We start from the raw sequence: 15,468 nt of genomic DNA, 5'->3' as shown, positions 1-15,468 counted from the left end.
TTGTGAGTATATGCACTTCACTGCCTATGTGGTGAGGGCGCCACCTAAAATCTTGCCTAGGGCGCCAGATTGGTTAGGGCCAGGCCTGCTTTTAGTGGTCAATTGTACGGACTATGTACTGTACTGTGCAATCTACTAATGAAAGTTTCAACCAATCAATCAATCATGTAAATGCGCGGACGTGTAGCCAGTGACACCTCCCGCGTGTATGCCAGTAATTGGTTCCCCTCCTGGTGCCCATTATTCCAAATTAATGGATCCATTGTGGCGCGGCTCGAACCCTGCAGGGGGCACGGAGGAGCACTTCCTCGCTCGGTTCCAAAAGTGGATTGAGTCGTGCACCACAGACGGCGTTTTGACGCACAAATTTACGCAGCGCGCACATGTTGTTCCCCGCGGGTTTCTCCCGCACTTTTTTTTTTTTTTTTAGTTGATTTGCGCTTTTATTGGCAGACGCGAGGACAATAGGCTGGAATCACGTCTCCAATGGACTTCACACCTTTGTCAACACCGCCATTAGTCCGCCCTTTACATTCGCTGATGGGTGATTTACATTTGCGACCAAATAGCATCTTTACGGCTGTTTACCATGAGATTGAGCGGGACAGGAGGGCGTGGGGGCCATATTAGATATAAGGGGGAGCCCCATGCACTCACTCGGACACAAAAAGAAAGAAGATGCTGATGTTTGTGATTGCAGTGGCGGCTTTGGCGTGCGCGGCCCGGGCGCGGCCCCCCGCCTTCAATTACCTGGAGGAGCCTTTCGCCGCCGACTCCAGCGAGGTCCGCTCGGCCGCCATCAAGAGGCTGCTGGAGGTGTTCGGCATGGAGGACCCGCCCGCCGTCCACGGGCGCCAGCAGCAGCCGCCCCAGTACATGCTGGACCTGTACAACACCGTGGCGGACGTGGACGGCGTCACCAAGGACCCCTATCTGCTGGAGGGCAACACCGTGCGCAGCTTCTTCGACAAACGTGAGTGCTTCCGGGTCAAAAAGTGCCGAGTCACGGTCTCATTCCGTAAACATGAGTTTGTGTCTATAAACTGTTGGTTATTGGATACTAAAGTCGTCCCATCGTTTTTAAAGCATATTTTACCTATTTGTGGCCTAATTTAAGCATTTTCATGTATAAAAAATGACGAAATGAACTAAGAATATCAATATTAGCTAGCAGTATTGGTCACTAAATGAGACCAAAGCAATCAGACAGTTCAGTATCAAGGCCGCTGATTGGCTCAGGCTCTGTACTGTGTCAGATTAAACGGGTGTGTGGGTGATATTTCATGTCAAAAAGGCTGTAATACAATTAACACAATTATTTAAAATGTTTTTAAGGCCTATGAAATATTCAATTTAGAATTCCTACTAAAATACTAAATTCAATTAATGTACCACAGTCATGTTCGTAGCCAATTAACAGCGATAAACAAGGGTTTACTGCAGGGGTCCCCAAACTATATATATATATATATATATATATATATATATATATATATATATATATATATATATATATATATATATATATATATGGCAGATTTTTAAAAATACTAACTTAAAAAAAAAAAAGTATATATTTTTTTTAATTACACATACCGGTATATGTATATATATATATATATATATATATATATATATATATATATATATATATATATATATATATATATATCCATCCATCCATTTTCTTCTACCGCTTGTCCCTTTTTGGGGTCGCTGGGGGTGCTGGAGCCTATCTCAGCCAGCTGCATTCGGGCGGAAGACGGGGTACACCCTGGACAAGTCGCCATCACATATATATATATATATATATATATATATATATATATATATATATATATATATATATATATATATATATATATATATATATATATATATATATATATATATATATATATAGTATATATACTGACATATTTTGAAAAATACTAATTTAAAAAAAAAAAAAAACTTTTTTTTTTTTTTTTTTACTCGGGACTACCCGCGGGCCGGACTTTGGACGCTGGCGTTCTGGATCCCCAAACTTTGTGTATTATATATATATATATATATATATATATATATATATATATATATATATATATATATATATATATATATATATATATATATATATATATATATATATATATATATATATATATATATATATATATATATTCCGAGCGCGAAAAATGCATTTTTAGACAATATGATTTGCCTGAGTGGCTAGGAGACACCGAGAGTAATAAGTGGTAGAAAATGGATTAAAAAGGACAGATTTAAAAAATACTTATTTAAAAAAATAAAAATAACTATTTTTTTTACTTGGGACTACCTGCGGGCCAGACTTTGGACGTTGGCGGGCTGGATTCGGCCCGCAGGCCGTAGTTTGTTTTTTGACTTTATGTATGTATGTATGTATGTATGTATGTGTATATGTATATATATATTCCGAAAACTTTTTTTTTTTTACTTGGGACTACCTGCAGGCCAGACTTTGGACGCTGGCGGGCTGGATCCGGCCTGCGGGCTGTAATTTGGGGACCCCTGGCAAACTTTTTGACTCGGGGGGGCCGCACTGGGTTAAAAAAATGTGTGTATATTCTGAGCACGATGATGTCATGTTATCGATGGGAAAATGCATTTTTAGACAATATGATTTGCCTGAGTGGCTAGGAGACACCGAGAGTAACAAGCGGTAGAAAATGGATTAGAAAGGACAGATTTTAAAAAATACTAATTAAAATTTTTTTATTTTTTTTTACATGGGACTACCCGCGGGCCGGACTTTGGACGCTGGCGGGCTGGATTCGGCCCGCGGGCTGTAGTTTGGGGACCCCTGGCAAACTTTTTGACTCGGGGGGCCGCATTGGGTTAAAAAAAATGTGGCGGGGGCCGGGCTGTGTATGTGTGTATATATATATATGTATGCACTACCGTTCAAAAGTTTGGGGTCACCCAAACAATTTTGTGGAATAGCCTTCATTTCTAAGAACAAGAATAGACTGTCGAGTTTCAGATGAAAGTTATCTTTTTCTGGCCATTTTGAGCGTTGAATTGGCCCCACAAATGTGATGCTCCAGAAACTCAATCTGCTCAAAGGAAGGTCAGTTTTGTAGCTTCTGTAACGAGCTAAACTGTTTTCAGATGTGTGAACATGATTGCACAAGGGTTTTCTAATCATCAATTAGCCTTCTGAGCCAATAAGCAAACACATTGTACCATTAGAACACTGGAGTGATAGTTGCTGCAAATGGGCCTCTATACACCTATGTAGATATTGCACCAAAAACCAGACATTTGCAGCTAGAATAGTCATTTACCACATTAGCAATGTATAGAGTGTATTTCTTTAAAGTTAAGACTAGTTTAAAGTTATCTTCATTGAAAAGTACAGTGCTTTTCCTTCAAAAATAAGGACATTTCAATGTGACCCCAAACTTTTGAACGGTAGTGTATATATATATATAATATGTGTTTACTTACTATGGTATATTGTTCATTTGTTATTTATTTGTTCACTGTTCTGTTACAAAGAACAAGGAAATGGGATAAAATTGCTATGGTAAGAAAAGGGGTAGGATTAAATAAGCTCTGCTTCTTCCTACTCCTTTTCGGACGTGCTGTAATGAAGCAACTGGAAATATGCGATGCGTTACATTGTGTCGTATGCATGTTCCAAATAAACTGAAACTGAATTGAACTGAACTTTTAAAAACAGTGCATTTGTATCAGGAAATTCCCATCACATTTTTTTAATTAATGGAAATGTGTGCAAAACTGGAGCATACAGTAAGTGCCCTAAAATAAAGGAGCTGGTGGTATCTCTCGGTGAGGTGGTTCGCTGCGGTCAGCCAAATTTTAAAACCCTCTACATTACTTTATTCACAATAAATAAATCAATTATCGATTGACGTTTACTAATCGATTTTATAATCGTCCATGTCCGAATTGCGATGCACCTAAAAATCAATTATTTCCCCCACCTCTAGCTAATACTACCATTTGCTTGTTATTAGTGTGTAACATAACAATTAAATTACCAAAAGGGTAAATAATACACCTTTTTTTTTTGGTTTTGTAGGGTTTGTAGGTAGCAGGGGTGTATATTGTAGCCCGGAAAAGTTAGGGATGCAAGGGATTCTGGGTATTTGTTCTGTTGTGTTTATGTTGTGTTACGGTGCGGATGTTCTCCTAAAATGTGTTTGTCATTCTGGTTTGGTGTGGGTTCACACTGCAAAAAGTCAGTGTTCAAAAACAAGAAAAACAAAAACAAAAATGAGGGGTATTTTATTTGAACTAAGCAAAATTATCTGCCAATAGAACAAGAAAACTCGGCTTGTCAAGACTTTCCAAAACAAGTAAAGTGAGCTAACCTCAATGAACCCAAAAATACCTTGAAATAATTATATTCTCACTAATAACAAGTGCACTTTTCTTGGTAGAAAAAAAGAGAGACCTTTTTCAATTTCAATATGTTGAAAAATATTCTTAAATTAGGTAAATGCTAGTGCCATTATCTTGACATATATATATATTTTTTTCATGCTTGAAGTAAGAAATTATTACTTTAAAAAAGTAGTTTTATACTTGTGAGTGTTAATCTTAAGGCCCAAACTGTTTGTTTACATGTTTTTTTTTATTTCTCTTTGCTATTTAGGCTTATTGGATCCTAATTGGAATAAAAAGTAAGAATCATCTTTTTATATGATGTACTTACGTCCATAAGTAACAAACGTGTACTTCATGTTTAGTGACATCCATCCATCCATCCATCCATTTTCTACCGCTTATTCCCTTCGGGGTCGCGGAGGCGCTGGAGCCTATCTCAGCTACAATCGGGCGGAAGGCGGGGTACACCCTGGACAAGTCGCCTGGACAAGTCGCCACCTCATCGTTGCTAATTCTTATTTTTACACTTTTTTTTTCCAAATTCCATTGTATGTTATACTCTTCTGACACCACCAGATGGCAGTATGAGAGTCCACATAAGCAGCCATAAGACCCCAATTCAGTAGTGTACACAATTTTGGAAATAAGAGCTAAAAGGTTCTGTCCACGTATGTGGCCAACTAAGCCTTTAGAGTTGATGACACAGCTTTGCAACAGTTGATATTCTAGTTTCAAGCATGTTTTACTCAATATAGGTCATCAAATCTCAGCAACAAGCTGTAATATCTTACTGAGATCATTTAGGAGCAAAACACTTAAAACAAGTAAAACACTCTAACATGAAATCTGCTTAGTGAGAAGAATTATCTTATCAGACAGAAAATAAGCAAATATCACCCTTATTCATACTTGCCAACCCTCCCGTTTTTAGCGGGAGAATCCCGGTATTCAGCGCCTCTCCCGACAACCTCCCGGCAGAGATTTTCTCCCGACAAACTCCCGGTATTCAGCCGTAGCTGGAGGCCACGCCCCCTCCAGCTCAATGCGGACCTGAGACTGAGTGGGGACAGCCTGTTCTCATGTCCGCTTTCCCACAATATAAACAGCTTGCCTAACGAATTCAAACGAATGGAAACAAGAATTTCAGTTCATCCAGGACAGTTCGAAGGGGAAGGTGTATGTTGCCTGTAAATATGTAGAACAGACTTCTCCATTGAACACGGTGGCCGAAATGATATACTCATCATGAACGGAGAAGTTAAACAGGACAATACTGCCATCTAATGGATAGCCACCGGAACACTGAAATTCAAGTATTTCTTTTATGTAAATAAAATAAATATATATATATATATATAGTGCCCCATATATATATATATATATATATATATAGTGCCCCATATATATATATATATATATATATATATATATATATATATATATATATATATATATATATATATGGGCACTGAAATTCGTGAGTCTCCCGGAAAAATCGGGAGGGTTGGCAAGTATGATGAACATATAACATATAAATGTGACAGATTGTAGCCAAAGGCTGATTTCCATCTGCATCTCATTGCAAAGAAAAAAGCCCAAGGCTCCCACTAATTCGGCGTTATAGTGAGTTGTATCTTTCATGCACTTATTTTTGCTGTATAGGATAGGTCTTTATTGTCATTGCACAAGTACAATGAAACTTGTAAACCAGGGGTCACCAACCTTTTTGAAACCAAGAGCTACTTCTTGGGTACTGATTAATGCGAAGGGCTACCAGTTTGATACATACTTAAATAAATTGCCAGAAATAGCCAATTTGCTCAATTTACCTTTAACTCTATGTTATTATTAATAATTAATGATATTTACACTTAATTGAACGGTTTAAAAGAGGAGAAAACACGAAAAAAAATGACAATTAAATTTTGAAACATAGTTTATCTTCAATTTCGACTCTTTAAAATTCAAAATTCAAATGAAAAAAAGAAGAGAAAAACTAGCTAATTCGAATCTTTTTTAAAAAATTTAAAAAAGAATTTATGGAACATCATTAGTAATTTTTCCTGATTAAGATTAATTTTAGAATTTTGATGACATGTTTTAAATAGGTTAAAATCCAATCTACACTTTGTTAGAATACATAACAAATTGGACCAAGCTATATTTCTAACAAAGACAAATCATTATTTCTTCTAGATTTTCCAGAACAAAAATTTAAAAAACAAATTCAAAAGACTTTGAAATAAGATTTAAATTTGATTCTACAGATTTTCTAGATTTGTCAGAATAATTTTTTTGAATTTTAATCATAATAAGTTTGAAGAAATATTTCACAAATATTCTTTGTCGAAAAAACAGAAGCTAAAATGAAGAATTAAATTAAAATGTATTTATTATTCTTTACAATAAAAAAAATAAATTTACTTGAACATTGATTTAAATTGTCAGGAAAGAAGAGGAAGGAATTTAAAAGGTAAAAAGGTATACGTGTTTAAAAATCCTTTTTAAGTTTGTATTTTTTCTCTAAAATTGTTTTTCTGAAAGTTATAAGAAGCAAAGTAAAAAAAATTAATGAATTTATTTAAACAAGTGAAGACCAAGTCTTTAAAATATTTTCTTGGATTTTCAAATTCTATTTGAGTTTTGTCTCTCTTAGAATTAAAAATGTAGAGCAAAGTGAGACCAGCTTGCTAGTAAATAAATACAATTTAAAAAATAGAGGCAGCTCACTGGTAAGTGCTGCTATTTGAGCTATTTTTTAGAACAGGCCAGCGGGCTACTCATCTGGTCCTTACGGGCTACCTGGTGCCCGCGGGCACCGCGTTGGTGACCCCTGTTGTAAACTGTATTTATCTGGCACAAGCGACAGCCGATTCTCTAAAAATAATACCTTCATTAAACCAGGCCGTTGTGCAAAAAAGGTTGGGGACCACTGGGTTAAGGGACTGACCGTTCTTGGTCCTGCTTTCCTATTGCAGTGCGCAGCGAGCAGGTGGAGTTCCGCTTTAATCTGTCCACTGTGGCGAGAACAGAGAAGATCCTGACTGCAGAGCTCCATCTTTTCAAGCTGCGACCTCAAGCCACGCTGACGTTCACCCGCCACCACTTCTGCCAGGTATGTGGAGCGCGCATGTTACCGGCCAAACTAGTCATGTAACGATCCATCCTCTAATGTCCTGTCTTGTAAATGTCCAGTATTATTATGTGTTTTACAATGTACTGCTTTTATATTTCCTGTATTTTATATTATTACTTTGAACTGTTTTATATTTTAATTTTTTATCCTGTAAAGCAGGGGTCACCAACGCGGTGCCCGCAGGCACCAGGTAGCCCGTAAGGACCAGATGAGTAGCCCGCTGGCCTGTTCTGAAAATAGCTCAAATAGCAGCACTTACCAGTGAGTTGTCTCTATTTTTTAAATTGTATTTATTTACTAGCAAGCTGGTCTCGCTTTGCTCGACGATTTTAATTCTAAGAGAGACAAAACTCAAATAGACTTTGAAAATCCAAGAAAATATTTTAAAGACTTGGTCTTCACTAACTGACAAAGAAACAGATAACAGATTTGGTGTCCAGTTCAAAGTGTGACATGATTTAATAAAACATTTGAGAGTTGACTTTTGTATTTTACATGAGTTATTTATACAAACATGGTGCAAAGTAATTCATGATTTGTTAAAAAATTTTAGTGGCTAGCTAGTTAAAATGGGATATTGTGATTTCACAAGACTGTCTTAGAAGTGATCATTTGAAAATGTTCAATTTGAAAAATGTGCACTTAGAGAAAATATAAAAATAAAGTGTTGCATATTGATATTTATCTGTTTCTATATATATTTATTGTGAGAAATCGTTAAGATGATCAGTGTTTCCACAAAGATAAATATCATTAATTATTAATAATAACATAGAGTTAAAGGTAAATTGAGCAAATTGGCTATTTCTGGCAATTTATTTAAGTGTGTATCAAACTGGTAGCCCTTCGCATTAATCAGTACCCAAGAAGTAGCTCTTGCTTTCAAAAAGGTTGGTGACCCCTGCTGTAAAGCGTCTTTGAGTACTCTGAAAAGCGCTATACCAAATAAAATGTATTATTATTATTATTACTTTCAAATGTCTATTCTTGGTGTTGGCTTTTATCAAATACATTTCCCCCAAAAATGCGACTTATACTCCAGTGCGACTTATGTTTTTTTCCTTCTTTATTATGCATTTTCGGCCCGGGGCAACTTATACTCCGGAGCGACTTATACTCTGAAAAATACGGTACATGTGATCGGTATTTGTATCGGCCGATCCCACTCATGGATGATGTGAATCGGCGTCATAAAACCGTATGCGGAAGATGATGCACTTATTGTATGCCTTTTTAAAAGATGGCTAACCTGGTCAAACACACACAGGTTAGTGTTTACCAGCTGATGGACACCAAAGGCAATCACACACAAGACAAGAAGCTGCTGTCTTCTCGACTCATCCCCGTCCACCTCCAACGGCTGGGAGGTGTTCACCATCACTCAAGCTGTAAGTATCCGCCCGTCGAGCGTCATCGACCGCACGACAACGAAACTGACCAGCCTTGGTGTGACCTTGCGAAGGTCCGCTCCTGGATGGCGGACGAGGAAAGCAACCTGGGGCTGCACGTGGTGGTGCGGACCCTCGGAGGGAGCCATATGGACCTGAAGCTGATCCGCTTCGCCTCGGGACGCAGCCACCACCAGAGCAAGCAGCCCATGCTGGTGCTGTTCACCGATGACGGCCGCCGCTCCACCGCTCAGGAGAACACAGGTGAGGGACGCTTATTAACCCCGTGCTAGACCAATCACACAGAGTGCTCCCCACAGGAATACAGTAGCTCACCTTGTTGTCCAATATGCATATTTAGCCATGACTCATACGCATGTAATCTACTCGCTGAGCTACTGCTACGTCTTCTTATTCTCTGGCAGACCAGGCGCGTATTAGGTGTGCTAAGGCAGGGGTCGGCAACCCTAAACGTTGAAAGAGCCATATTGGACCAAAAATACAAAAAACAAATCTGTCAAGAGCCGCAAAAAATGAAAATAATGAAGCTAACACATGACGTAAGTGTCTATATTTACTTTAATAGCCATATTAGCTATATTATATTATATTATATTTAGGGATGTCCGATAATATCGGCCTGCCGATATTATCGGCCGATAAATGCGTTAAAATGTAATATCGGAAATGATCGGTATCGTTTTTTTTTTATTATCTGTATCGTTTTTTTGTTTGTCTTTTTTTTGTTTTTTTTAATTAAATCAACATAAAAAACACAAGATACACTTACAATTAGTGCACCAACCCAAACCCCCCCCCACCCCCCCCATTTCTTTCTGTTATCAATATTCTGGTTCCTACATTATATATCAATATATATCAATACAGTCTGCAAGGGATACAGTCCGTAAGCACACGTGATTGTGCGTGCTGCTGCTCCACTAATAGTACTAACCTTTAACAGTTAATTTTACTCATTTTCATTCATTACTAGTTTCTATGTAACTGTTTTTGTATTGTTTTACTTTCTTTTTTATTCAAGAAAATGTTTTTAATTTAGTTATTTTATTTTTTTTATTTTTTTTTTAAAGTACCTTATCTTCACCATACATGGTTGTCCAAATTAGGCATAATAATGTGTTAATCCCACGACTGCATATATCGGTTGATATCGGTATCGGTAATTAAAGAGTTGGACAATATCGGAATATCGGATATCGGCAAAAAGCCATTATCGGACATCCCTAATTATATTATATACATAATTATATTATATACATATCGGCCTGCCGATATTATCGGCCGATAAATGCGTTAAAATGTAATATCGGAAATTATCGGTATCGGTTTTTTTATTATCCGTATCGGTTTTTGTTGTTGTTGTTGTTTTTAATTAAATCAACATAAAAAACACAAGATACACTTACAATTGGTGCACCAACCCAAAAAACCTCCCTCCCCCCATTTCTTTCTGTTATCAATATTCTGCTTCCTACATTATATATCAATATATATCAATACAGTCTGCAAGGGATACAGTCCGTAAGCACACATGATTGTGCGTGCTGCTGCTCCACTAATAGTACTAACCTTTAACAGTTAATTTTACTCATTTTCATTCATTACTAGTTTCTATGTAACTGTTTTTATACTGTTTTACTTTCTTTTTTATTCAAGAAAATGTTTTTAATTTAGTTATCTTATTTTATTATTTTTTTTAAAAAGTACCTTATCTTCACCATACCTGGTTGTCCAAATTAGGCATAATAATGTGTTAATTCCACGACTGCATATATCGGTTGATATCGGTATCGGTTGATATCGGTATCGGTAATTAAAGAGTTGGACAATATCGGAATATCGGATATCGGCAAAAAGCCATTATCGGACATCCCTAATTGTCGGCCATAAACACATCACCAAAACATTAGTGGAAAAAAAAGGATATCTAGCAAAAGTGGTCATTTTCTGCAGTACAAACCAGACCAATAGCAACTTTGTTATATCAACAGCAGCCGCTCGCTCTTTCTCACTTGCGCCAACACATGCACATATGGCACTTAGCCAGTGATGCGTTTACAGCCACACAAAAAGTCGGACAACTCCAACACCACACATAAAGTGTCATTCCAGGTCGTTACACTATGATTTACCAATCAAATGTGTGCTTATTCTAGTGGCATTTATTAGGAATCTTAATTTATAAATATTAATCATGAAATGCTGTTAGTATATTAAATAAATACTAATAAAAACATATATTTTTTACAAACAGGAAGTTGCAGTACATCCTGCTTACATCTCATTGTGCAACATGTGAATGTTTTAATGGGAACTAAATGCAATGTCTGAAAGGGGTACACATTATTTCCAAAGCAGGACCTCCACCCAGACAAACTATACAAGTACACGGTTCATGAAAAACAATATTTGTTGTTATTGTCATTGTAAGTGGGCCTAAACACTTATATTAGAAATGGAAATGACTGCTGTCATTTGATTATAATAATAAGAGAATGTTGTCTGTCTATCTGTGTTGGCCCTGCGATGAGGTGGGGACTTGTCCAGGGTGTACCCCGCCTTCCGCCCGAATGCAGCTGAGATAGGCTCCAGCACCCCCCGCGACCCCGAAAGGGACAAGCGTTAGAAAATGGATGGATGGATGGATGGAGATGGAACTTGTTGTTTAGTCAGGTTTGGGACGGGTGTGCTGCTGGTGTAGCCACAGTGTGCACGTCTGGTGTTGCTCACATGGGCTCCACTCAATGCTCAGGGAGTTTTTGCGTTTGCTCACACACATGGAAAATTAGAGGGAACATTGCCCCTGGGTCCTGAAGACTGAGATCCTGCACTTCATCTTCAACCTGAGTCTGAAGCTAGAACGGATACCAGGTCTATGGAAAACATCCTGCATAGTGCCGGTGCCCAAGAAGCCCATCTCATCGGGCTTGAACGACTTCAGACCTGTTGCCCTGACGTCCCATGTCATGAAGGTCCTCGAGAGACTTGTGCTGGATCAGCTGAGGCCACTGGTGGCTCCTTCCCTGGATCCTCTACAGTTGGCCTATCAGCCCCATGTAGGAGTGGACAATGCTGTTATCTACCTGCTGCATCATGCTCACTCTCACCTGGATGGTGGGAAGGGCACTGTGAGGATCACGTTCTTTGATTTCTCCAGTACTTTTAACACCAGTCAGCCAATTCTGATGAGTGACAAGTTGCTCAGGATGGGTGTCAGTTCATCCATTATCTCCTGGATCACTGATTACTTGTCTGACAGGCCACAGTTTGTGCGACCGGGGAGCTCCCTGTCGGATACTGTGGTCAGTGGTGTAGGTGCTCCACAGGGGACCGTCCTGTCTCCTTTCCTGTTCACCTCAGACTTCCAGTACAGTTCCAGGTCCTGCCACCCGCAGAAATACTCTGATGACTCTGCTGTGGTCGGGTGTATCGGAGAGGGACGGGAATCGGAGAACAGGACACTGATCGCTGACTTTGTGGAGTGGTCTCAGGCGAACCTTCTGGTCCTTAATGTGGACAAGACCAAGGAGCTGGTCATCGACTTCAAAAAGAGAATGACCCCGAAGGAGCCCATCAAGATCCAGGGCCGGGAGGTGGCAGTACAAGTACCTGGGAGTCCACTTGAACAGCAGACTGGACTGGAAGGACAACTGCAAAGCTGGATACAAGAAGGGCATGAGCAGACTATTTTTCCTGAGGAAGCTTAGGTCCTTTAATGTGTGCAGAAAGCTGTTGGAGATATTTTATCAGTCTGTTGTGGCCAGTGCCCTGTACTTTGCAGTGGTTGGTTGGGGCAGCAGCGCCAGCAAAAGGGACTCAAACCGGATTGACAAACTGATCCGGAAAGCCAACCAAACTATTGGCACGCAGTTGGAGGCGTTTGTGTCAGTGAGGGACAGGAGGACACTGGACAAACTGCTGGCCATCATGGACAATCCTGCCCACCCACTCCACCTGATAATTAAGGGACAGCGGAGTTCATACTCCAACAGGCTCCTTCAGCTTCCTTCCCACAGTGTTCCATTCAAGAACTCCTTCATTCCGCACTCCATCCAGCTGTATAATCACTGGCCATACAGCAATAGATGATATCTGCCTCATACCTGACATGTTAGCTACTTCTCTTTGTTTATAATGTCTATTTTCTGCTCGATTTACTCTCTATTTTATGCTGCAGCTGTCACATATACTGTAATATTGTACATGGTCATTGGTATATATTGTATATATGATATAGACATAATATAATATAATATATCAGTATATATAATGTACTGTACATACACTACCGTTCAAAAGTTTGGGGTCACATTGAAATGTCCTTATTTTTGAAGGAAAAGCACTGTACTTTTCAATGAAGATAACTTTAAACTAGTCTTAACTTTAAAGAAATACACTCTATACATTGCTAATGTGGTAAATGACTATTCTAGCTGCAAATGTCTGGTTTTTGGTGCAATATCTACATAGGTGTATAGAGGCCCATTTCCAGCAACTATCACTCCAGTGTTCTAATGGTACAATGTGTTTGCTCATTGGCTCAGAAGGCTAATTGATGATTAGAAAACCCTTGTGCAATCATGTTCACACATCTGAAAACAGTTTAGCTCGTTACAAAAGCTACAAAACTGACCTTCCTTTGAGCAGATTGAGTTTCTGGAGCATCACATTTGTGGGGTCAATTAAACGCTCAAAATGGCCAGAAAAAGAGAACTTTCATCTGAAACTCGACAGTCTATTCTTGTTCTTAGAAATGAAGGCTATTCCACAAAATTGTTTGGGTGACCCCAAACTTTTGAACGGTAGTGTATGAAAAATGGAAAAAGATGAGGGGAAAAAAATATATTTTTTGTGTTAATATGGTTTCTGTAGGAGGACAAACATGACACAAACCTCCCTAATTGTTATAATTCACACTGTTTGTATTAAACATGCTTCACTGATTCGAGTATTTGGCGAGAACTGTTTTGTCCTACTAATTTTAGCGGTCCTTGAACTCACCGTAGTTTGTTTACATGTATAACTTTCTCTGACTTTCTAAGACGTGTTTTATGCCACTTCTTTTTCGGTCTCATTTTGTCCACCAAACTTTTAACGTTGTGCATGAATGCACAAAGGTGAGTTTTGTTGATGTTATTGACTTGTGTGGAGTGCTAATCAGGCATATTTGGTCACTGCATGACTGCAAGCTAATCGATGCTAACATGCTATTTAGGCTACCTATATATACATATTGCATCATTATGCCTCACTTGTAGCTATATTTGAGCTCATTTAGTTTCCTTTAAGTCCTCTTCATTCAATTATATCTTACGACACACTATCTGTATGTAATATGGCTTTTAATTTTTTGCGGCTCCAGACAGATTTTTTTTGTATTTTTGGTCCAATATGGCTCTTTCAACATTTTGGGTTGAAAGATTTTACATGTAAACAAACCGTTGCGTCACAGTCCACACTAAGGTGAGTTCAAGAACGGCCGAAATTAGTAGGACAAAACGATGTTCAGTGAAGCATACACACAAACATATTTAAAGTACTCTAAATACTAGGCCACTTGTGCATTCATGCACAGTATAAAACGTTTGGTGGACAAAATGAGACAAAGGAGTGGAAGATTTTACATGTAAACAAACTATTGCGTCACAGTCCTCACACTATGGTGAGTTCAATAACTGCCGAAATTAGTAGGACAAAACGATGTTCAGTGAAGCATACACACAAACATATTTAAAGTACTCTAAATACTAGGCCACTTGTGCATTCATGCACAGTATAAAACGTTTGGTGGACAAAATGAGACAAAGGAGTGGAAGATTTTACATGTAAACAAACCGTTGCGTCACAGTCCACACTACGGTGAGTTCAAGAACGGCCGAAATTAGTAGTACAAAACGATGTTCAGTGAAGCATACACACAAACATATTTAAAGTACTCTAAATACTAGGCCACTTGTGCATTCACGCACAGTATAAAACGTTTGGTGGACAAAATGAGACAAAGGAGTGGAAGATTTTACATGTAAACAAAATGTTGCGTCACAGTCCACACACTACGGTGAGTTCAAGAACGGCCGAAATTAGTAGGACAAAACGATGTTCAGTGAAGCATACACACAAACATATTTAAAGTACTCTAAATACTAGGCCACTTGTACATTCATGCACAGTATAAAACGTTTGGTGGACAAAATGAGACAAAGGAGTGGAAGATTTTACATGTAAACAAACCGTTGCGTCACAGTCCACCCACTACGGTGAGTTCAAGAACGGACGAAATTAGTAGGACAAAACGATGTTCAGTGAAGCATACACACAAACATATTTAAAGTACTCTAAATACTAGGCCACTTGTGCATTCATGCACAGTATAAAACGTTTGGTGGACAAAATGAGACAAAGGAATGGAAGATTTTACATGTAAACTGTTGCGTCACAGTCCACACTATGGTGAGTTCAAGAACCGCCGAAATTAGTAGGACAAAAGGATGTTCAGTGAAGCATACACACAAACATTAAACTACTCCAACCACTAGGCCACTTGTG

At 38.5% G+C, this 15,468-nt stretch overlaps 1 protein-coding gene across 1 annotated transcript in view; it reads left to right on the top strand.

The window, feature by feature from the left end:
* The first annotated feature begins 370 nt into the window (after positions 1 to 370).
* The window catches only part of LOC133631253 (bone morphogenetic protein 2-like), a 16,878-nt gene continuing 1,780 nt past the window's right edge, over positions 371 to 15,468 (top strand). The window contains 5 exon segments of the mRNA XM_062023421.1: positions 371 to 973; positions 7,356 to 7,492; positions 8,781 to 8,864; positions 8,866 to 8,901; positions 8,976 to 9,165. Coding sequence (XP_061879405.1) covers positions 679 to 973; positions 7,356 to 7,492; positions 8,781 to 8,864; positions 8,866 to 8,901; positions 8,976 to 9,165 — 742 coding nt within the window. The 5' untranslated portion in view covers positions 371 to 678.

Source organism: Entelurus aequoreus, linkage group LG16 (genome assembly GCF_033978785.1).
Source record: "Entelurus aequoreus isolate RoL-2023_Sb linkage group LG16, RoL_Eaeq_v1.1, whole genome shotgun sequence".
Taxonomy (NCBI): Eukaryota; Metazoa; Chordata; class Actinopteri; order Syngnathiformes; family Syngnathidae; genus Entelurus; species Entelurus aequoreus.
This window is presented reverse-complemented; position numbering and strand designations above follow the sequence as displayed.